The 25,288-nt window shown below is 37.4% G+C and overlaps 1 protein-coding gene across 1 annotated transcript in view; it reads right to left on the bottom strand.

Annotated features, from left to right (window-relative positions):
* Positions 1-12,274: 12,274 nt before the first annotated feature.
* The window catches only part of LOC111866844 (transcription factor 12), a 441,771-nt gene continuing 428,757 nt past the window's right edge, over positions 12,275-25,288 (bottom strand). The window contains exons 16-18 of the mRNA XM_033752433.1: positions 19,033-19,178; positions 16,567-16,706; positions 12,275-13,532 (exon numbers count right to left, since the gene is read on the bottom strand). Of these exons, the coding sequence (XP_033608324.1) occupies positions 13,494-13,532; positions 16,567-16,706; positions 19,033-19,178 (325 nt within the window). The 3' untranslated portion in view covers positions 12,275-13,493. The remainder of the gene's footprint in view (positions 13,533-16,566; positions 16,707-19,032; positions 19,179-25,288) is intronic.

Raw genomic sequence — 25,288 nt, 5'->3', positions numbered from 1 at the left:
GAATTTCTCTGATATCGTGGGAAAGTTCGATGTGTCTGCCCACCCTCACTTTCTCTACTTGCTGACGTGACTGTCCTGGAAGAATACGACCNAGTAGGCCTACCTTTAATATACAGTATTAGTGCGGTGTGTATTGTCAGTGAAAAGCGCTGTAATATGTCTTTGATATTACACATTTGGGCAATTCCACGTTAATGTTTAGTCTGTACTTAACTACGTATTTCACTAAAAAATGCAACATTTTTAACTCGGTTTTTGGTAGATTTTTACGTGACTAACATAAGGCTACTGTGGAAGTGCCCATTTCGGTTATGACATTCGTTTATAATGACACTATATTTAGGTCCCTTTGATGACGTTATAACCAAGTTCTACTGTATTATAAAACTACTAGATTGTTTTGTATTCATTTCATTTTTAAGACAAACTTTTATTAAAATTAAATTTGGTTAGATGTCTGTAATTAATACATGTATTGCATTCAACTACAATGTTAGTTGCTTAGTGATCTGTAAAGTACATTTATATCAGTTGTATGATATTGAAGCTGTGACCGATGGCCTGTGTCATTTCATATGCTATACAAAAAACAAAGTTTTTGCTGCATAAGAGTTACCTTATGGAAAGACTTTAGTTTATTGAAATCAGCACAGTGTTGATATCAAATCTCTTGTATATAGTACCATAGCTTCGCAGATATACTGAGCACTTCTTCCTCCAAATGTCTCTTAAAAACTGACTGCATGTTATATTCATGCACATTAATTTTCTACCTAATAAAAATATCTAACAGGATCAAATATATGTAAATATAATGCACCATCAGCTTTTGTTTAAAGACATTTGGAGCAAAAATGTACAGGTTTAGGTGCATACAGTCATGTGGCATGGATTGGTTGTCTATTTAAATGGGAAATATAACCTCAATAACTAATGTGAGCATAATCAGACTTTGTCACATGTGATAACAGCATCACTTCCCTGATAGTGTTGTAACCCGAAGTTCAAAGGTTTGCAACTCTTGTGGAGGATATGCTGATGTAGTCTTCTGGAATTTGCTATTACCTTTCATGTATGTCTATGGTTCCTTTGTATTTTAAGCCTTTTATATTGAGGTGTGAAGTTTACCACAACTTTGCTGTATCCTGCTGAAAGTTAAGTTTTCATTTCTAGTATTATATTTAAGCATCCTGTTGCACTCCATACGATAAATGATATAAACTCCGTCTCAAGTGCAAACAATATATTTTGTGTCTTTGATCTTGCTCCCTACACTACATGTTTCGGCCTCAGACGGCCATCATCAGGTGTATAACACTCACGTCGCTGTCACACTGCACCCAGTTCAAAATTTAACATCTAAAACACTCTCCCTGTCATTATCAACCAGTATAATATTCATTATAACACATACTATTCAGCGTAAAACCTATACTTTTAGTAACTTAGGTCCAACACCATTAGAAACTTTGTTTCTCGTTAATGGAGTGTGATATTGTCATTAATAATTTCAGCACAGGGAATATGTGCCATGCAGTATTAGTCCTTACAGTTTGTTCTTCATGACTTTTTTCAAATCATATGCCTGAAAATAATGTACTAAGATTGGAAGCTGCTTCATGTGCTTAATGGTTAGGAGATAAGACATAACAAATTTGAAGCATCTGATATACTATGATTGTGGAGTTCAGTATGATAGGCGTGCCTTCATAAGCAGTTAAGTCGAATTCGGCATTTGACAGCTCCAGTTTACGAAAATAATTATTTTCCTAAACTGGAGCCGTCAAATGCCGAATTTGACTAAATGTCATATATCCCCAAATGAGATTCAGCAAGCAATGCATTCCTATGTGTCTTTGCATGGAGATGATCTGTTATCGAAGTCCTCCCACCACTCGCTATTGAAAAAATTGAACTACATTTTATTACAGCAGTATCTTGTAAGTCAAGCAGCTGGATAAACAGAAAATCAACTTTCAATGAGTCACTGAAGTTACACTTTTGACTCCTCCAAAAGAGTGCTTTTGTTTTAGGGCAGACCAAACATTACTTGGGTACAGTGTGACTGCTGCACTATATCACACACAGAGGTTTACATAATGCACTATTTATGTAAGGAAGTTCACAACAATTTCAAGTTTACTTAGTTACTTGTTTGGTTACAAGCCGAATTGGTGTGATGGAACACCATCCTTATAGTGCAGCCTGCCACAGTGATTCTGAATGTGATTACCGGTATGCCCACAACATACATCTGTTCTGCTGAAATACGAACTGCAGACTGTTGACTAGTTGGCGTAAGACTTCAAGCGGTGCCATTTCTGGACCGAAAGTTCCCGCAATGACAATTGCCACTTTTATTCTCATTGATTATTTCAACATTAAAATATTTATAAAAGGATTTCATCTACAAATCAACTGTTAAAGTAAAAAAAATTATCTACTACAGTAATGCCTTCAAATGTCTATATGAACAAAGCTGCATAGTAGCCAACTTTTCAGTATTACTAACTTGGTTTGGAGCACTTGGAAGTAGCGGCATCTTGTATAGCACATAACTTGGTAAAAGTATGAAGTTGTGCTGAACTTAACAGGTTTTGTGTTATCAAAGCCTTAACCACCTCGTAAATAGCTCACAGATATCCAAGTATTTCACAGTTCAGCTCTTTTGTAATTAATCTCAGTTTATCAGCTACACTGTCACTATACAGACTGAGCTCTCCCAGATTATCAAATTGCATTAATTTATTTAAAAAATCTGGGACAAACTCAATCTGGGGCCTAAGTCTTATTTCAGGGACTGTCATCTACATTTAAGCATCTTGCTATATTTCTGGATGTGGTTTACTGGTAACCAGTGATGCACATGCACAACATGTGCGCCTAAGCTAGCTTCGCATGGATCAATCAAACACTCTATCATGCAGGTAACTAAATGAATGGCACATCCAGTCTGGATTACTGGGGTTTTGGACTCTTGCCCAGTATTCTAAAGAACACAACGTTTCATAAACTGAATCTGTTTCCGCCCTCCCTCCCTGAGGATGGAAACTGATCTACTTTCTGAAACGTTATGTCCTCTGTTCTTCAGAATATGGGATGATGGACAAAGTCCAAAAATTCAGTAACCCAGAGTGAAAGTATCAGTATTAAAAATGGGGGGGGGCACTACACAGGCTTACACGTGGAAAGGGGAAACAAACAACAGAGCCATTTGCCTGAAAGATGAATGGAGAGAGAAGGAGTAATGGTGAAACAGAACTTCAGGAAACAGGTTGCAAGCAAGGTTCTGAACTGGTTTGAAGTGACTTCAGATAGTCACATCACAGTTTTACCACCATCTTGTACTATTTAAAACATCACATAAACAGGGATTTGAAGCTGACAGTGACTTGGTAGCAGAAGAAAATCAGAAAAGGGAAAGAAGGCAGGACACAGTGGGAAGAACAGGGCTAAACATCAAATAAAGTATGGAAAAATGGCACATTTATTATGTCAGTTATCTTGTCAAATATTTTTCCATTGAAAAGAATCACCAGAAGCAGGTATTCTTCTTATTTTTATAATAATTACATGTTTGTTTAAAAAAAACAAACAAAAAGACACTTTCTCTGATCATGTAACAAGCTACCACCTGTATATTACTTCTCTGTGATTCACTTCACATTCTCCATGGCACAATTTTTTGGAATTCCATGGGGGAGGGGATAACCAATTGTCTTCTTTATTCTGTTAAAGCAGAATCTGAAAATATTTGCACCAGGAAAATAACACACTACAATTCACACAGGCTCTCACTGAGAGAGACAGAAAAGGAAGAGACAATGCATTCTTTTTGTCGCAATAAGAGCACTCTAGAATTTGTTTTAGTTAGTGGAGCTGTCTAGCTTAATGAAAAATACATTATACTATCATATTGATTATATATTACATAGTACAGGTTTGTCATCAGCTGTCACAACTGATTCACTGTTACCATTTTCTCTTTTGTCATGATGCTAAACATTATTCCAAAGGTTCCATTACCACCAAACACCTGTTTGTTGGTTAGAAGTACTGCCATTCTCTGCAGCAAGACCGAGGAACTTCTGCCAAACTATTCTTAAATATGACAATAACAAATGCAATGTAAGAATGATAATGATCCCAGCAAGAAAGTGTTGCCAACTGTCTACATTATAAGCAAATAATGAGGTTCTGTTAAGTCATGCATCTGTAGCACTGCTACAGTACAAAACATCTACCATGGACATGTTCTCTTTCATGACATTCCACAAATATAAAACCTTAAGAGCTATTCTTGTGAAAATGTCTAGAACCTAATGGACAAAATCTTAACAGCAGCCTCTGATTGAAACACATCTCTGATTTGATTTAATATTCCTGTATGGCACTTCTTTGACAAATGTTAGATAACATATTTTCTTAATATTCAAATTAACACTTCTTAATGTGCACTATTTTCTTTTCTCCAAGAAAAGTATAACAGAAATGAGTGTATCAGTGAAGATGATTTCTTCCAACATACGGCTCAATTATCAAAATAACAAGTTACATCAAAGGAAAATTTAAAGCAAAAACATTCCTGACAGATAACAATACAATTTGTACACCATTACTCATGGGAATAAATGCTATTAAAAGTATGAAAACATAAGAATAAGATCATGTGGTTCACACAATTCAGACCAATATCCTCTCCAATAAGGTGAGAAAATTTAGCCATCAAACTGGATACATTACACTATTTCAGCAGGGTTTCACCAGATCTCTGATATATGGTTCTAGATACTCAGGTGCCAAAGGTAACACATATGCTATATTGTTTATGTTGAATAGAACTCACCATTTCAGATTTAACATGAGAATATAATATTGTAACATGTTTGGAGTAGGTACTTCCATCGTAATGCAATATGCAGTGAGCTGTTGCATATACAATGCTGAAACAACAAACAAATCTCCCCGGAGACGAACGACCGAAGACTTGTTGCGTAACAATGGACCCTCTAAATAGTAGTAACGGAACCGTGAGAAATTATGTTTGGCATCCGGTCCGCATAACCCCTATATAAGCAGAGCTTACAACATGTACAGAGTATTGAGACGAGACAGTCTTGGGATAGGCGCCGCTGAAAACAGTTGGGATCCAGCCAAGGTCAGAGACAGTTGGAAGATAGCCACTGCAGAATGCAGTTGAAGTGATACCATTTGTATCCGAGTATGCAAGAATAAATGAATTCGCGAAATCCGAGGGCTACGTGAAGTTACTTGTCGCGTGACATACCCAACACGTGACAATATTTTTAATTAACTTTTTTGTCCTCAGTTAATAACTTTCAGATGTCACATCTGTCTATGATGCTGCTCTAAATGCTCTCTTTAGGAATAAATTTGTAAATAATTCCTTTAAAAATGAAAGCTCAAGCTGACACCTTAACACCAACCAGGGCAACTAGTATGATGATGCAAATGTGTCTGCTTCCCTCTGCCATCTGAAAGTCATAATTTGAACTTGCCACTGAATAAAGTAATCAGGCCATCAAAAAGAAAAGAAAGTATATGGGGCGATAAAACATATACAGAAACAATTTCAGACTAATTCTGTGCCAGGTAAAACATGGTAATAGACGAATCAATGGTTGGGTTCAGGTGCAAAATAATTTTCGAAGCTTAATCCAAAAGAACCAATGAAGTGGGGAATCAGATTATTTGCATTAGCTGAAAGTGACACTCATTATGTTCACAGTATAATCGCAAATTACGGAAAACTTACAGTTGACGCGTGTAACTTATCATACTCTGAAAAACCGTTCATTTCAAGAGCAGTTCTTTCCTTGATGGACAGACTATGACTCAGTGTGTCTGGTATTGAAGACTACCGCCATTTCATTGCCAGATATTATAGCAGTGCTGAGGAGGCCAAAGACTTTGACAATCAAAACTGTCAAGTACACAGTTGACTTTTTAACTCAATATGCCCTTCTTGCACCAACTTTTTGGGCAAAAACAGTTCACTTAGTGGCTTGGCAGGCAATTAAAAACCCTTGATGACCTGGCTGCGAAAAGTTTTCTAAATGCAACGACTGGAAAGGGTTAATGAGAGTGTTTTCTCAGAAAGTGAAAAACACGAGCTATAGGGACAGTCTAGCTGTACAATCTGACTGGTGAGGTCCTAACTAATACCACTAATGATGCAAGGTATCCATCATGCTGAAACATATATGGAACACAAATAGAGACACAGCCACAGTATGTAATTTTCACTTCATTTCTAAACTTAAATCTTTCCACAACATGATCACTGGAACAGATTTAGTGATGCAATCTGCACATGTGCAATGTTAACAATAATGATGACAAATGGTCTTTAGAAAGTAGCATGGGAAATTCTTAGCATTCTTACCAGTAATGCTCGAAAGTGAAAGAATGAATCAAAATATATCGTTACAATCTTCCCTAATGTTCCAACAGATGTTCTAGATAATTACCTTCTACAGATATTTAAAATATGACAAGGTAACTTGCACTAATATAGAGAAAAGAAAATCCTGCAGCCTGTAATATGGGTATGTCCACAGGTAAGCTGACAGTCGGCAACTTTACTTCCATCAAGAAAACAACTATGAAGAGATGATGGCAGTACTTCAGTAAAAGAACATAAAAACAAATGGAGTTTTCCGCACTGCTAGTAAAACTAAACTTTGGGTTTGATGTAGCATAAAAACAAATAAGTATCAGCTTAAGTCACAAAACTGGAAAGTACCAAATACAAGACCTCATAAATATATTCATGTACAAAATAACAATTTTGTAAAACTCCTGTAAATGCCAATCCACAATTACTGTAAAAATCAGTCTAAAAGAATTGCCTCTGATGGTAAAAACAATTCAGATATCCAAATTGGACAAGGAAGTACACCAGTGATGGCTGGATACATACATATATATGCATGAATGTATACTAAAATGCAATCTGAATCTGCTTACCACCAATCAAGAATTTAATTTGATCACCACCCTGTTAAAAAAATAAATAAAGTGGGAATCAATTTTATCAGAATAACTCTGGAAGGAGGGATCTGATAATAACATTAAATTAATAAAAATAATTATGAATGAAAGTAAACATTAAGAGATATTAATGCAACTTGAGAACTAAAAACATGTCTAAATATGCTACAGACAAAAATTAAAAATATCAATTACGCATTTCGTGATTATATCTCTTAGCTACCATTAGCTACCTAAAAGACATTTGGAAAATGTCAGGAAAAAAACTAAACACAGAGATAAAATTATACATAACATACAAACAAATGGCAATGGGACTGCCATGAATTTACAAAGAGAGATATAACCTTTGTTCAAATGTTTTCCAGCAATTTCCATGTCATGTCTGGAACCAAGAAGTGGATGCTTCAAATGCCATGATAATCTTTTATGTAAAATATCTCCTATTTTCATATTAAATGTCTTACAGTCTAGTGGTTTCCCTGAGAACACAAATAGGGACCACAATCCCATAAATTTAATTTCATACAAGCAAATTTTTACACTGGCCCCACTACATGTGGAACCATACACAGAGGGGCAAGGCAACTTGCTTGATTTTTAAAAAAATAAGAGGGATCTTAAAGATTGCAGAATATGAGCAGATTAGACATGGATGAGTAGCAAGACCCACCAATTGAAACAATTTAATAAGAGACTACTGAAGTTTGCCTGCACATGTTTTGGCTAGTGCCAGCCATCATCAGAAAGCTGAGCCAACACTAACTTACCACAAAGGGACTTCTACATGCATTAGAAAGAGAGATTAAAATGTTAATGTTGTAAAATAAGTTGTATATGTTAAAATAATTACTTTCAACAACACAACTGATTTTGATTGGACTTTGTCCATCATCCAGTATTCTTCAACTAGGAAACATGTTTTGGAAACTGGATGTTTCCATCCTCAGGTGAGGTGCGGGAAGATACATGCTCTGGTGGGTCCCTTAGAAAGAGCTAACCTCCACTGGACCAGTGAGGACTACCTGAGGAAGGAAACTGATCCAGTTTCCAAAATGTTGTTTTTTCTAGTTTCTAGAATACCGGACAGCAGACAAAGTTCAAAAACCCAGTAATTCTGTGTATTATACACCATCATCAGAACCTTTTAGAATTTACTTTGATGACATCAACATCTTAATCACTCTCTTTCTAATGCTAGCAGAAATGCCTTCATGGCAACTTATGTACCATTACAAAGGCAAAGCATTTCTTCATAGTCCTGGTTATACCTTTTGATGACCAGTAACAAAAACATGGAGACACAAACTTTTATGGTCTCTATTAAACTCGTTACACTTGATGGACCTTCCTATTCATTGTTGTATTAAGTGTAACAGCTCAAGATATTTTCTACAATAGTATGAACAGGTTTACATCACATTACCAAACCTGGGCTGCAACTGAATAAACACAAATGTTCTACACAGGCGTCCAGAAATCAGCTGAATATTTTATTCAACTAACTTCTTGATATACTGTGAGTTTAAGAATTCTTGCCAACCTTCACTGGCTGGGCACTCACTACTGTAATGGCACATGAGGGTATCTAGCTAGCCAAACACTTGATTTCTTCAACATTAATACTGTTAGCCTCATATTAAAATGTGGCCACCAACTCATTACTACCAGAGAGTTTAAATCCCCTAATCTCAGACAACAAAAGGTTAATGAAGACCAGAGGCTAGTACACTACAGTTCTCGTATAATTATATAATGCCTTTGATAAACAAATAATTTATCATGTGTTAGTTGCAAAGAGCACATTAAAGAACGTTCTATTTTTTTCCACGTTCACAACTTTGCTACAACATATGTAAATAAATTTTATTAAGTTGTTAGAAGGTTTTCATTATCTTTCTGGGACAAACTATATGTTGCATTTCAATCCATGCATCTCATCCCTGCTTGCAGAATATGTACTCTCTGTGCTACATAAACAAAACCTGTGCACCAATTTGACAGCAAACGTTCCTACAATTTAAGTTTTATTATTTGAGCTGCAATTTAATTTCCTCAGGTACTATCATTAGAGTAAGAATAAAAAACAAATAAAAGTAAGTAAAACAAAATTTCCTATTGTATGTACAATTACTAGCACAATGACAAACTTTTTAAATGTGCTGTTGTAAAGCGCTGAGATGTTTTGAGAATGTTTTCTTTACATAACATGATTTTTTAATCAACTCTTTCTGATACAACTACAAACTATACACCACCTACAGAAAATATGTTCAATTATGTCCAAGTTCAAGAATGCTGACCTGAAACCAGGAAGAGACAATGTCAATCCTCTTCTATCAGCTGCATTTGACAGCAATGAGGTATACTTAATATTTTGTATGTATCTGGGCCCAACTTTTCTCTCTTGCAACATAAAACATAAGCACTGAGTACTCAGGTGGGTTAGTACACTAATATAGTGCCTCCATTTCCTATCCTAAGGTGACCCACCTACCAGACTGCACATTGTCATAACCCATGAAACCATTCCTCACTTCTTCACTGCCATGAAAACCTCAATATATAGCATAAAGTGACCAGGCTTGGAAAGAAAGTTGGATACCTACGTCTGAATATCAAATGAAGAGCTAGCATACCAGCACACATCCTGTTTACTTCTTTAACTGCACTGTTACATACTTGACCATAACATGCGAAACCACAACACAATAAATTTTGTGGAAGCATATACACAGGCAACATCTATGTCACCAATTTTGCAACAGTATTTGCAGCATGAACAAAGCTTTCTCAATATGTTCCAGCATTCAGTCTTATTTAAAAGAAAAGCAGCAAAACTGAGATCCAAATTATACATAAAACTGACAATGACCATTCCATTTTGAATGGTATGACAAATGAATAAGAAGAGAGTAAGGGTGAGGAGCTGCATGATCACAAAGGGATGGAATTAAGAATACCAACTGCATCAAACTTGCGGTTCAGTACATGACACTGTCGGTTCCCAAGGCATGTCATCACCAGTCCATGACAGACAGTTATATCATTAGAAAGTTACTAGAGCCTATGTTCAACATGCTTTCAGTATTCAAACAACAGTGGGAAACATATTCTCTCTCTCTCTCATGTGCACCTATACAGGACTTCTCTTCCACAAGGTATTATGTACCTTGGTTCGCATAGCATATAAACTTTGCAACAGACACTCAGTGAAATAATGAACAGTGATATATATAAAGTTTTGATGAAATAACTTCCTCAGTATGCCAATAATGTGGAATTCTGTCAGAAACATCGATCTATCATAACCACACACTAATAAAATACTTATGCCTCTTTTACTTGCACAATATTTCAGCACATTTACACTATTTGCAAACAGAATCTGTAGTTCAGTAGCCAAATGAAGACAAACAATTTCATTCTCATATTTCGATACTTTCCGAATAAATCAGAATTTGCTAAGACAGGTAGCATTAAGTTAATTTACTTAGTTTCTTTAATTTAAATGACTATGGTTTACATCATGATTGTGCTGGTACTACAGGTACTGCATGCTCATGTGCAGTCTCTATATTGTAAAGTGGTTCCAAAACATCAAATAAGACTGAGAAATGCTACAGTCCAACGTGTGTATATAAATGTATATGCACAGACACATACTATTCTTGTACTTAAAACAATGACTCTATAACAAATTGTAACTAAAAATAAATGTTCCAGTGTGCAAAGATGCCAAAATATAAGTGACAGAACTGGAATATGATGAATAACAAGGCACAATGAGATGCTAACATAATTAATGGGTAAGGAAAGGAACCGACCAATTTTATTAACATAAAATTTATTTATTAAACTATATTATATTCTCCTGTGGGAAGTGTCACTAAGTTTCATTAAATATTGATTTGGGAACAAGCAGCAAATCATAAGATGATATTTGATTTTAAGAGCACTTCACTTCTGTCTGTCACTGATTACTAAGAGCTCACACAAAATTTAAACAAATCTGACATGTGACAGTTAAGATTCTCATGACAGTATCAAGATATGGTCCCATAAGATGTGACATCATGTAGTTTGATTGATGGGTATAATGTATACAGTGTTACATTCCGAATATAACAATCTAAATCTTACACAAGTAAAATCTGGAATACCCAGCCAAAAGTACCTTCCCAAAGATTGCTTACGTTACCAAACCAAGCAAAGCTGGTAAAGCAGGCAGCTGATAGTGTATTTTAGTCCTTACACAATCTACATAATTCTTTCTGGTTACAGTTCAGTAGGTCTCCACAGAACATGGGCACAATTTCATCACTTTCTGTTTTCCTTTACAAACTTCTACTTTAAACTTATTCTGTGGAAAGCAATCAATGATGAGGCTATGATCATCCCAGTAACACAATATGATATGAGCACACTTTGCTTCTTGGTTCCAAATTCCCCATAGCATTACAGTTAAATAAAGGATCAATATCCTTGCATACTGAAGCCTGCACGAGGGCCATGACCATCAGCAAAGCCAAGAATATGACAAGTCAATGGTGGCCAGTGTTCAAAACCATAGTAGATCAAAACATCAAAACAAATGAAGCATGAGAACAGTCATAAATAAATAAATTTTGCCCAACCAAGCAAATAAATCTTACCAGTATGTAATCCACTTCACAGCAACAGGGATAAAGTATATTTCAAGCATAAATTAAAACGTTGAGAAGTTAAGGAAAAGAAAAACAGACAATTTACATGCTGCAAAAGCTATAACGATGCAAATCTAAGCATCAACATCATCTGTCTTCCACATATAACTTCAGAGGTTTAAATACAACTGGTACATTTAAACTCAACCACCAACAAGTAATATTTTTCCATGCCTAGCTTGAAATTGTAAATAAATGAAAATTGTGGACTCCATAATTTACTCTATATACTTGGCCTCCTTACGAAAACAAATGATGAAAGGTTTGTTGCTATTCAAGTATGGCATGATTAAATATTATAATCCAGTTAACACATCATCTGATTTCTTAAATACTGGAAATTGCTGAAAAGAACAAAGCAAAATTTTTTAAAGGATTTCATATGTGGGGGTGATTAAGACTGCCTTTGAAACCTGTGGGCTATTATTTTAAAACACTCTTTCTTCGGTTCAATATTTTGTATGCTCTTTGCTTGGTGCAGCTATGACTCACCAAAAACATATTTCTCACTGAATGAAAAAGTTAATATTTAAAAATAAAAATAGCACCCTCCCCAGATCTCTGTAACCTCTTCCACACATTTACTTCAAACCAAATCCCATTAGCTTATCACATTTGTAACACATCCAACAAACCACTGCTCAGAAATCCATTTCATTTCAGCTCACTGACAGTGTTGGAAAATTACAAAGCAGACACACCCTACATCATCTTCTTAGCTATGAAAATGTCTCAAAAGAAGTTTTAACACTTCACAATATCCGTCACTGTCGTGCCTAATGTTTGTCGTCTCCTTAAAAAACAAAGAAGGGTTAATTTCTAAAACCTTTCATAGCAATATATGGTAAAACTTAAGAAAACTTTCACAATATGTTTCTTTCCACATCACCTTTCACTTCATGCTCTTGGGACGTTTAAGTGTGCCGATTTTTGAAGGAAAAAGACCTTCATACACTCTCTTTTACTCTTCCAAAAAAAATTAGTATAAAGGCAATAATCTACTGCAACTCTTTTCATTTCCACCATCGTCTCTCACACACTAAAAATTCCAGTCGGAAGGCTTCAATAAACATCACCACTATCTTCACGCTCCTCCAACATTCCTTTATATTGTCGCACTTAATAATAAAAACTATAAAATATGATAATGTACATAATATAGGATAGGAGGGGAGGGGATTATTGTTAAGGCAGCTGAAGTTAAAATATAATAACAAAATTGGGACATCATAATATGGCTTCATCTTTTGCTGATAGGAAAACGTGTCTGTAAATGGCATCATGAAAAAATTATATATATTTATATTTATTTTTTGGAACAATGAACTCAAGGTGGTAGGAATTGTTGTTTTCCAATATCAAGGGATATTGCAGTCATTCTTCCCTGTGTAATACACTTTCTCCTTCTTCTCGATGTACTGGCCAAGATGTGTGATTGTGCCTCTGTTTCTGATATACTTACATGATTAGGTTAGGAAACGGACTGCTGATAACAATGCTGCCTCTTATGAGGGGTGAAGAAGTTAATCCTTTCTAAATAACACCCTTCTAAAGGGTGAAATGAAAAACAAATTCTTCACTTAGTTCATTCCCCCAGCAACATGTCAGTCTGTGCCCGTGTTGTGCGCTGCTGTATTTCACACACACACACACACACACACTGCTGTTCACAGTTACAAGAATGTTCCCACCCCTGATGCAAAATCAAGTCCCATTCCATGGTATTTGCCTGGAATCGTAAAATGGTGGGAGTTTGAAAACCATCCCCCTCTGCTACTGGGGTTGAGATGGGTTGTGTGGTAAAGGTGGACCCTATAAAGAGAAAAAAAGCTGATATTAGCTTCATATTAAGGTAAAACACATTTAACAAACAGACACAAATAATCAAGCAAATTATGAACCATCTATATCAGACCAACTTCAAATGTGACAAGGAAACATGTTAATGCATATATATTAATAAAGTAAAAGTCTTCACCTGGAGCTTTCAGGCTTTAAGAGGTCCAGCTATAAAAAAGTAAGAGCTAGTTAGTTAGTTATTGGAGAGGGTGGGTTTCCCCATGCACTGACACCTGTATTGGTCCATTGTGCTTCCCTCTATGATATTCTACCAGTCTCTATATCCTACCGGTATTGGTGCTTACCATCAGTCCCGCCCAGCCAGCGAGACCGGCTCTGCTAGCTGAGAGGTATCTATAATGCTTCCTCCATCTACCTGAGGTATTAGAGATTGCTGCTGGGTGTGAAACGTCCGTAATTTGGCTCAGTGACCTCCTTTGGAGATATGAGGTTCTTTTACGTGCCATAAAGCTACGACACGGGACCCACGGCTTAAAGTCCCTCCCGGAGGACTTGTTCCTGGAATTTTTCCGCCCTTAAAAATTTGACGACCTCTGCCGGGTATTCGAACCCGTGTACTAGGAGTCATGAGGTGGGAATGTTACCTCTAGACTACGGAGGCCGCTAAGTAAGAGCTAACACAATGTCTATCTGCTCATGAACAACAGCGCTCTTGATAAATACATTCTGATGGAATGTTATGTGAATAATTTTCATTTATATTGTGACATAAACAACATTTTCATATCACTTTGTCCAGTTTTCAGTGTCATATTATGTAACATTCCATGTCAAGTGGGTCCTTACGTTGCAGATGGAGAAGATGGCCTCCAGATATAGAAGGTAGTTACGAATATACTGAATAAGTAGTTGTGGATCACTAACATGGGGTAGGCTTCCAGCTTGAGGGTTTGGTGTGGGGCTAACAACTCACCATATAAAATAAGCTTGTTACAAAATGTTACCAACAGCCTCAGACCTGGATGGATTCCTTGGATAAACAACCTAAGCTAAGAAAAATGGACATGAAGTTTGGTACGTGGAATGCAAAGGAAATATCAAAATACAGGTTAGATTTAGTGGGAGGTCATATGGGACATGAGTGGCACCAAACCAGTGGTGAATATAAATTTTTTACGGAAAGGGGAATGAGAATTACCAATTAGGTACAGATTTATTTGTGCACAGGAGATTCATATCGTCAGTTAAGAGGGCAGTGTGTGTTAGTGACAGGATGTCATATATAATACCAGGTCACTGGTGTGACATTATTGTTCTGAATGGCTTCTTTTGTAACTTCAGAAAGAACTTTTTACTAATGCTTGGATAGCATAGTCAGTATAGCAACTGGCTACAAGCTGGACAGAGGAGGGGTTGGAGTTCAGTTCCCAGTAGGTTAAAGAATTTTATTTTCACATTGTCCAGACTGGCTCTGAGGCCCACCCAGCCTCCTTACCAATGGGTACTGGGGGCTCTTTCCCCGGGTGTAAAGCAGCCATGATGTGAAGCTGACCACTTCCACCTGCTGTAGAGGACAAAGAAATGTGGATCTATATATCCACTCCCCCATATGCCTTCATGGCATAGTGCTTAATTATTTAAGCACAGGGACTTCACCTTTATGTGATCAAAAAGAAACCAGTCTGTGCTTCAGTTACCATTATGTCCAGATTGTACTTTCCAATGATCCCTTACATTGGCAATCTGAGGTCTCAGCATTCTCACAGGCCAGACAGTCATTTGGGTGGCTCATTAAATCGCCATAGGCTATTAAGCAGCAGGAGGAAAATAAGAACTCTTCAGTCAAAAGCTTAACTGGGCTTAATCAGTCTTGGGTTAGGTCAATTACTTGATAATACTGTGGCGTATTTGCTCAAAGCAAGAACTGCGGAGCCAGAGAAACAGCCATTGCTAGGCAATGCCTGCATGCAACAAAAGAGGAGTGTCACAATACGAGATGTGATGCATGCAGATGTTGCTATGGAACAACTGAGTAAACATGTTTCCGCAGAAACAAATACATGCTGTACAGGAGCTGTGTTTTCTATGTGGTGCAGGTGTTACAAAAACGATAAAGAAGACTGTTTGAGTCAGTTGAGTTTTGAGATGGCAGCCTGCTAAGATATAAGCTTGGAAGCTGAAGAACTGAATTGAGGCATCAGAATTACTGAGAGAGTTCAGTTGAGAGTTGAAAGTTTGGCAGAAGAGAAGTCTCTATGTGTGCTGTAGTACAGTAATATTTTGAGTGTGCAGTAACAGTGAGACTGTTATTGTTACAGCTTTAAAAATCTGTTGCCAGGAAATGACTCATGGAGTGTAGTGGCCTGGGGACACTGGTGTGTGTGTGTGTGTGTGTGTGTAGTAAAGTGCAGAGATTAACAGTAGCAGTTTATTACTTGTAATTATGAGTTGAGAGTATAAGTGCAATAAATCCAAACATCCAATCCACACTTTTGATTTGTTTCATTCTGGTCCGTCACACTAACAATATTACAAATTATAAAACAATTCCATCCAGTGTGACTGTTGAAGCTTTTACTACTTCACTTCTTAGCACCTTAACATGTTTCGGTCCCTATAGACCATCATCAGAGGGAACATCAATACTTTTAGAAACTAGAAATCCAATTGGATTTTGTATGAAGTATATATTACAAATGTTATATATTTATGTATTTTAAAAATCAAAACACCCAATGTAATAGTAGTTTCTAAAAGTATTGATGTTCCCTCTGATGATGGTCTATAGGGACCGAAACATGTTAAGGTGCTAAGAAGTGAAGTAGTAAAAGCTTCAACAGTCACATTGGACAGAATTGTTTTGTAATCCAATCCACACCCTGTCTAACAGTCACGCACCCTTACAAGTGACAATACACTTCCATAGAAGTTACATTAGATTATGTTCTCATTCATCTGACATGAACATGGAATTTGATTTTAAACTAATGTCCCATATTTTTATTATTTAATTACAGGACACATGAACTTCTGGAAATATACTTACAGGCATTGCTGGGAAGGGTGGCTGTGCCATGTGGGGTGCGCCAGGGTGGCCCAGGTGGTGTCCTGTCAGCTTAGGACCATCCTCAGCTTTCTCCTCTTCTCGCCTCTTTAAACATGCTGCTTTAGGATTTAGGTTCCGTTCTACAGAAGGAAAACATTACAAAATTTATGTTTGGTATGCCCTCTCACACTATCAGTGTTCGGCATTCTGCTCCCTTCTAACATTCAGATTGGCACATCTGTCATGGTGTTTTCATGCACCCTTATGCACACTTCTCAAATGCAGACAATGGAAATAATTCATCCTGCTCAAGAATTCTCTCTTTCCCATGAAAAACCAGGCAACCATCCTGGAATATCATACAAATCTGAAAGCTTGACAGGTGTGAAGATTACTTCATATGCTTTGTGTTCAGCAGTTTCCAGGCAACTGCAAAGGTGCATTCAATGACACATTTTGTACTACCAAATCCTATGGTGGCACAGCCCTGATACTCTATTCTGTTACAATTTTTGCTTTAATGTACTCTCTCCTGTTATGTCACATTTTTGGAATCTGTTATGAGAAACTAACATTCATTAATGGAAATCTTCATATTCTGTTCATATAACAATCACTTCAAAACAAAACTATCGTAAGTCAGAATGTTTTCAAAATTTATTTGGATTAGACTACTATATTAAACAAAAAGTTCTGGACCAGTAACTGTTAAAGATACAGAAATAAACTAAATCAAAAATATTTTGTTCAAGTGTTACTACAAACCCCACAATATTATTTGCAGCAGACTATTATAATATACAGATTTCTTACTTAAAAAATACTTTTAAAGAATAGAAGGAAAGTTATGTATGACAGGTATATTTTCTGTCTTAAAAATAATGGACAGTTCTCCCTTCATTGTAGTGCAATGGTTATAGAAGTCATAAGAGGACCCCCTGTAAGAGGGGCTATGTTACTGTACTGCAGAAGAAATATGAATAAATTATTGCCAATATGGCTGTATAACCCATAGAACTGTTTCAATGAACCAATCCCATAAATTAAAAAATAAAATAGCTATACACCATACACTGAGTTTTTGATAAGGGTGATGAGCAGTAACTGCTAAGTGAATAAGTTATAATTAACTTGAGACAATACTGAGTTTTATTACATCCCCTACTACTGTCTTATCATGGCAAGGAACTTCTGTGCCACAGTGACCTGAACAGCAGTGCTGGTAGGAGAGTAAGCTCCTGGTACTCATCCACACCAGACAGGTCAAAAGGTAGAGGCCAGACAAAGAGTAGTCCCTGGTCCTACATGTTGGGATTAGGCATGGGGCTAATGATCCCACTCCAGAATAATCTACTGTTATGAAACCTGTGGAGAGGGAGTGAGAGCTAGACTTTCACTAACGGGAGGAGGACTCTGGAGCAGGCCAGGACTCACACAGGGTTGCAGTGCAAGTAAAGAAGATGAGGAAGACTTAGGCCTCCTTAGAAGAGCCTCTGGTGTCTTCTGGGTAGGCACCATACAAGTGACATAATAAACAGTATATACAGAACACTACATATGTCAGGAGATTTAGACACAGTTCCCTCTACTTTATGTATTACCCAGTTTTAATTAGGTATATTCATTTTGGCTAGATGTTCTTACTCTATGGTAGAGTGGATCACAAATGAGTCCCAGCATCCAATTAGAATAAAGTATATACAGAAATCCACCATCAACCACAGATTTCAAGCATCCACAGTTTTCCATTTGCATCCAATTTTGCTAACTACAGCATTTGGCTTCATGTATTCAGTTTTTGGGCACAGAAAAATTAGTCATCCTGTCATCAAAAGAGCCACATCTGCTTGGGAGGGGAGACTTATTATGATATCCAAAACCATTTCTCTTGCTCCAAAGTTATGATTGTGGTGTGACTAATTATTACATTTATGTACTACTTTCAAACATATTACTTACACTTAGTTAGGGGAATTGCACTGCACTGGGTACAGTTCCCCTAACCACAAATTCCAGTAAGACCTTGGTCTTGTCAAAAACAGTGTTTTCAGTAATGTAACCTCAGTGGTTAATGAGGGACTGATGTACATAAAAGGTGGACAGCTCTTCAGTCCTATGGCATGATGACCTTCAAGACAGGAAGCAAAAGTTTATATTGGATGCATTTTCATAGTCATACATGCAATGGGAATTTGGTTGGTACTACCTCAAAACTTTACATGCTCTCATATTGGAACTGTTGAAAACATAACATCTGGTGATCTCCAATGAAACTTTCAAACTGTACATTTAATGGAACTAGTACTGCCCCCACCTCAAATTTTGAAATACTACCATACTGAAATTGTTCAAGGTATGATAATGAGGTCACCTCCAAATTCAGGACTTTTTTAATAAGATTCATGAAATTGGAATTGAGGTGCATGCATTATTCTTTGCTACATCAAATAGTTCACCACAGCAGACCTCTGACTTGTTGCTCCAAGTTCATGATGACCTCGACTGCCATGTTGAGGATGCCGAGCTTTGTCTGGGGCTTGTCTGTCTTGAGGTGTGTCATGCACATCCTCCCAAGTTCCTTCAGTGCTTCGTTGATGTCACGGATCCGTATCCTATAAGCACATGCCACATAAAAACAACTGCAAGACACCTTGCCCGTCGACATGCCTGACAGTGTTGGTTAGGATGTCTGGACCTCTGCAAGAACTCTCTTATTTTCGATACTATGGAATAGAACATCTGTGTCACCCCCCTGATGAGGCAGCAACAATATAACATGGCTTCAGGGCAAAGCTTGTGGACGGGCAAGCATCTTGAGCCATATGTTTTATAGCTCCTACCTCTTACTTGCTGCTCCAATGTGGTTATAACCTCAACAGCTTGGTGCAGAATTTTAAGTTTGGATTCAACTTTGTCTGTTTTAAGATGCACCATGCACATGTGCCCCAACTCTTGAAATGCCTCATTTATGTCTTTCACCCGTACCCTGCGACAGAAAGAACAGACAATGTCTTTCAGTTAGGCTGACTATTAACCTCTCATACACTAATATCATTACGTCTCCTGCTCAGGCAAATTGCCATTGATTGTAACAACCTGCAACCCAACTAAAACAATGGGTTAAAATAAACCCATAACTTCGATTTCTTTTTAAAACCGGGATTCTTTATCAATGGACCCAACATGGCACAGTCACGAATGTGCCATATTATGCATTTATGACTTCAAAATAGAAGAGAGACTCAACTATTAGACATTTTCTGTTCTTTGTGTCAGGGTCAGTGACATTTTGGGAGGGGCAGAAACTTACCACATCTTCACAGCTTCTGGTGTGTTATTAAAAAGGCATTCTTTTAAAATTAAAAAAAAAAACACACACACAGAAAAGAAACCAGAAAGTCTGCTTTCTTCAGGATGATCTTACTGGTATCTTGACCATAGAAATTTCTGAAAGTATACACAAGAATGTAATTGTTCACAAGGTCACAAGTCAGTGCTCCAAATGACAAAACTTGATGCATCTAAAATGTTTTACCAGACTATATGAATCAGTGCAACAAGCACAGTGACTCCCAGAATTTGAAGGGTTACTGGAGAATGACATCTTACTGATATTCCTTGTAACAAATTTTCATTTAGGGTGACTGAAAGGCTCAGTACTTATCTCTGTTTCTGGTTTTCAAAATATCATTTTGTATACTGAAACACTCAAATGCGCAGTTCATAAAAATATTGTCATCAATGTCATTTCAAGAGAAGAGTCAAAAAGTTACTGTCATCTGTGCAGCAGAGAAGAACATTAACACATGTCACAGCTCCACATCACCTGTTTAAATGTTGAAAACACTAATGTTACTACAAAACAAGTTCATTTAGAAAAAAAAAGAACGAAAAAAGGTGAACACCTTACAAACAGGTAGTGGGCCAACACTACGTACATGAGTACACCACCATCACATAACAGTTCAGAAATATTTTGTAGAATTGCTAACATCTCATTTCTTACTTCCTTCACTGCTGACATGCTATTTCAGAACAATGTAACTTGTCATCTTAGACCGTGCCATAGCTTAAGCGGTTAGTCGCTGGCTTCCCATTGCGGCGGCCCGGGTTCGATCCCGGGTCTGGTGAAGTGGGATTTGTGGTGGACAGGGTGGCGCTGGGGCAGGTTTTCTCCAAGTACTTCAGTTTCCCCTGCCAATCTTCATTCCACCAATTGCTGCACAATCACCCTCGCCTATCATCTGGGGCTGGTACAATAGGCCAGAAGTGGCCGCAGTACAAGGGACTTAGTCCCACCCCACTAACAATAAAAAAAAACTTGCCACCTTTCTCCCTTGGTATGCACAGTGACAGCAAATGTTACCATGACATTGCAAAAGAACATGAGTATGACTGCACAATATGAACAATCACATGCTTATGGTACCTTACAGCTTCACTGATCTCTCTCCATTTGCCCCATCATCCACATGTGACGATTAAAGTATTATTTTCTCAAGTCTGTGATAATGGTCAATTCATTATCCTGTAATTACAATGGACAATATCCATTGTCACATGTATATTTAATATTGTAACGTGTTTATGTTACCGGNCAATATGCATAATATTCAGTGAGACACTACTGTCTTCAGGTGACTGGTTGCCATTATACGGACTTGTTCTATTTCCAATATTAGTGAAAACAATCAGGATTTAACCCATGTCTTTGACTGCTAACCCAGACAAACCATAAGGGTACTCAGTTTAATCCTGACCACTGCAACAAACATAAAAACAATAAAAATATCTGTTACTAAGTGGGTTGAAGTAGTAACGCTCTAAGAGACGTGTATTTGGAAGGTGCATGTTTCAGATCTTGTCCATGACACCAGCTATCCAGACTAGTGTATTCTGTGGTTTTCATCAATCCCTCCAGGCAAATGCCAAATCCTTTCCAATGTATTATTCACCAATCATCAGACCAATTAAGACTATGCAGTCTAGATACTCACAGCATTGTGAAATAACCCACACAAGAAATATGTTAGCATACTAACAACTAATCACATAAATTTGGGAGTACAACCAATTTCTGAAAGTTTCTGTATATTAAATAAACTTTACACAATGGAAAATGGCCAACATTGCAATTCAAATTATATGATACTCCTTTCCATACTCCAGCTTGTACAAGCACTACTGTGTTCATTCTGAATATAAGCTGATTCCATAAAGTAGCAGAGTTTTTAATCCACCTAATAATAAATGGCATGCCAACGGGCTGAAAGAACCATGACCAGGATATCTGAAATCTAAGCGATTTAGCTAAAGGCTGGATAACTAAGCATAACAGCAACAAAACAAACTCTGTGGCTTTAGTCCACAAGTGATCTACACTGACCGAGCGACCGCTGCTTGTCGGCGAAGTTAGTGCCAACTTTAGGAGATAGAGGGTATCTCGTGGTCACCACCACGAATCCCCATGACCGTTAATTTCGGTTTTATAGACTGGAGCCGCTACTAGTTCCTCAGTTATCGTCACAAGGCTGAGTAGACCCCGTTCTAGGCCCACTACTTCAGAAAATCTGGTAGCGTCAGGAATCGAACCCGGGACCTTTGGATCTGTAGACAGAAACTCTGACCACTAGACCACGGAGGTGGTCTAACTAGGCATAACACCATCTATTAATCACAAATCTGAGCTGTAAAGAAAGGCTTCTTGCAAAGTCAGTAATACATCTACTATGATGAGACAATATACACTTAAAAAAAAAGAGAAGAAGAAAAAATCAAATTTCTCTTGCTAAAAGATGCAATTTGAAGCAGGAAAACATTGGATTCCTCTACTTGGAAATGTGGCATTAACTAAGCCATTCAAAATTATTCTGAATAAGAACACATCTCTGTGATAAGGTTTTGATCTGGTAAGATGACCTCGAGTTTGCCATAAAGCCTTGGGTGCCACTTGCTAGTCATGCATGCGGGCACTAACCACAGAGTGCAGTAACATATGGCATTACTAATACCGTTTATTCTGGACATCACAAGTAAGACGTTACTATAGGATGATCCCTTGGCCAATAACAATATGCAGGCACATTTGCATGTGGGCACTGCAAACAATCCTCTGCTTTTAGCTCACACACAAAAGCTTCCAACTCACTGTTACATTAAAAACAACAACGATCATGAGGCAAAAGTTTCTAATGTATTTTCAGAACACGGGCCTAGAAAGTTAATCCGATTTCTCACACAATCTAAATTCAGTCAGGACACTCTTCTTTTTTACTTGGGATCTTTTGCTGGAATGACTGAAGCCTTCCTTTTCTTGTAGATCTGCCTATTGTGACTGAGAATAAATTACTATAGCAGCATGATCAAGTTTGTTTTAATTAAATATATACTTACATTCACATGGATGTATATATGCAAGTGGTAGGTAGCTGTATTTAAATATTAATCAGAATAACAGCCTTTAGAAGATAGCTGTATATTGTAGAATTCACAAGTTAAAAAATGTAAGAACAAGTCCCTTTGTTGTAATCATGTCAGACACTTATGGACAAGCAGATTCTAAAGGGTTCTGAAAATGCTGGACAACACACAGAATTACTGTGAATTCTAGAATTCTGGATGATGGAAGAAGTCCAAAAACCCAGTAATTCTGTGACTTATGGACAAACTGCACAGAACATAAAATGTGTATTTCATTTTTCTCTACAATTTTTCTCTAGGGTGGCACGCGGTAGCGTACTTGGTTGATGGGCTATGCTACAAGCCGGCAGGTCGTCGGCTCAAGCCCCAATAAGGTCACTGGATTTTTCAATTGACCTATTCCTTCTAGCCACATTATGGCCCTGGGTTTGACTCAGCCTCTAACAGAAATGAGTACCAGGGATTAATTAAATAATTTTCCTGGGGAGTAAAGCATGGCTGGCACATAAGGCTGACAACTTTACCGCCATCTTTGAGCAGATTGTATAGATAATGTGGGAACCTCAATGTCTCACAACCTTATGGGCCTTCACGGTCTGTTACAGGGATAGCTTTACATTCTTTTTACTACAACTTTCCTTTAAAACATTCTTTTGATTTAATAAACATTTGGCATGATATCCACAGCAACGCAGCATGTCTTCATTCAGTATCTATTATTTTTTCCTGATTCTAAAATATGCTGACAATTTTATTATAACTCCCCAATATGAAGTTCATGAAAATCCATTCAATGGTTCTCAAGCTTCTCAAGTTGTTTCAGGCATACAGAGGGATGGATGCTCTGCAGAGTTGTGAATACACACAAACAATGGACTACAAATGATATTTAGCTTTCACATGAAGTGTTGCATTATGTCTTAGAAAAAATATATTAGCCAATAAGGACGTAGCCAACACTCTGGCAGTAAAGCCATTTTGTTATCTACGAGTTTCTTTCTCCTGTATCTGTGTTCTGAAAACAGTATATTGCACACCTGTGTTTGATTCAAAAGGCATTTTTTTTACATAACCTGACATCAAAATGGTTGTGTTCACTTGTAATTTTGCAATTTAAAATATGTACTAATAGTAAAGCGGCCTCCGTAATCTAGAGGTAACGTTCCCACCTCATGACTCGTGGTACGCGTGTTCAAATACCCAGCGGAGGTCGTCGAATTTTTAAGGGCAGAAAAATTCAGGGAACAAGTCCTCCGGGAGGGACTTTAAGCTGTGTGTCCCGTGTCGTAACTTTACAGCACGTAAAAGAACCTCATATCCCCAAAGGGGATCACTGAGCCAAATTCCAGGACGTTTCCCGCCCAACAATAGCCTCTAAGGCCTCTGATAGATGGGGGAAGCATTATAGACACCGCTAAGCAAGTGGCCGAACTCGCTTGCTCGGCGGGACTGATAGTACGCACCATTTATCGGTACGGTAAGGAGACTGATAGAATATCATAGAGGGAAGCACAATAGATCAAAACTGGTCGCGGTGCATGGGGAAACCCACCCTCTCTAAATAACTAACTAACTAACTAACTAACCATCTCCAACCTTCTGAATGTCTTTACTGAAAGTAGTAATAGAACTTTCAAGGAACAGCACCATTCTTCTGGCAGTCTGACTAACTTGCATTTTAGAACCCAATTCTGCTTCTCATCATCAAAATGAAGCCACAAGAATATGATCCTCAACGACGTTAATGTTCAATCTAACACTGCATTCTCCTGTTCTTTCAAGTCATGAGGATTGGCCTTGATAATAGCCAATTACTAAAGGTACACGAGTACATACACGGTCTTTCTGCCAACAGTTTGTTGGCTGCATTACACACAGAATGACAACTGCCTATTACATGAAGCAGATAAGAATCACTTTCATGCATAAGTGATCAGCTGTGGCAGTAAGGAATAAAAACTCTGATATTTAAGAAAATCTTCCTGCATCCATTATCACAGACCAATAGGCCGAGTGACACCAACTGTCCAATACACTATATAAAATGTGAAATTACTCCATGATTTATTTTATCCGTCTTCTAGTGCATACATTCATCTGCCCCTCTTCTCACTATCACTACATGTTTCGGCACAAATGTGCCATCTTCAGGTGCTGATCCAATCCACGACAAACTAGTTCATTGCATGCCTTGTCTATACATACTAAAATAACTAAAATATATATTTATCATATATACTGATAAACGTTAAGTGTTAAAATATTAAAATTATACAGCATATTTCATTCTTACGTCGTGTTT

The sequence above is a fragment of the Cryptotermes secundus genome, unplaced genomic scaffold, assembly GCF_002891405.2.
Source record: "Cryptotermes secundus unplaced genomic scaffold, Csec_1.0 scaffold643, whole genome shotgun sequence".
Classification (NCBI taxonomy): Eukaryota; Metazoa; Arthropoda; class Insecta; order Blattodea; family Kalotermitidae; genus Cryptotermes; species Cryptotermes secundus.
This window is presented reverse-complemented; position numbering and strand designations above follow the sequence as displayed.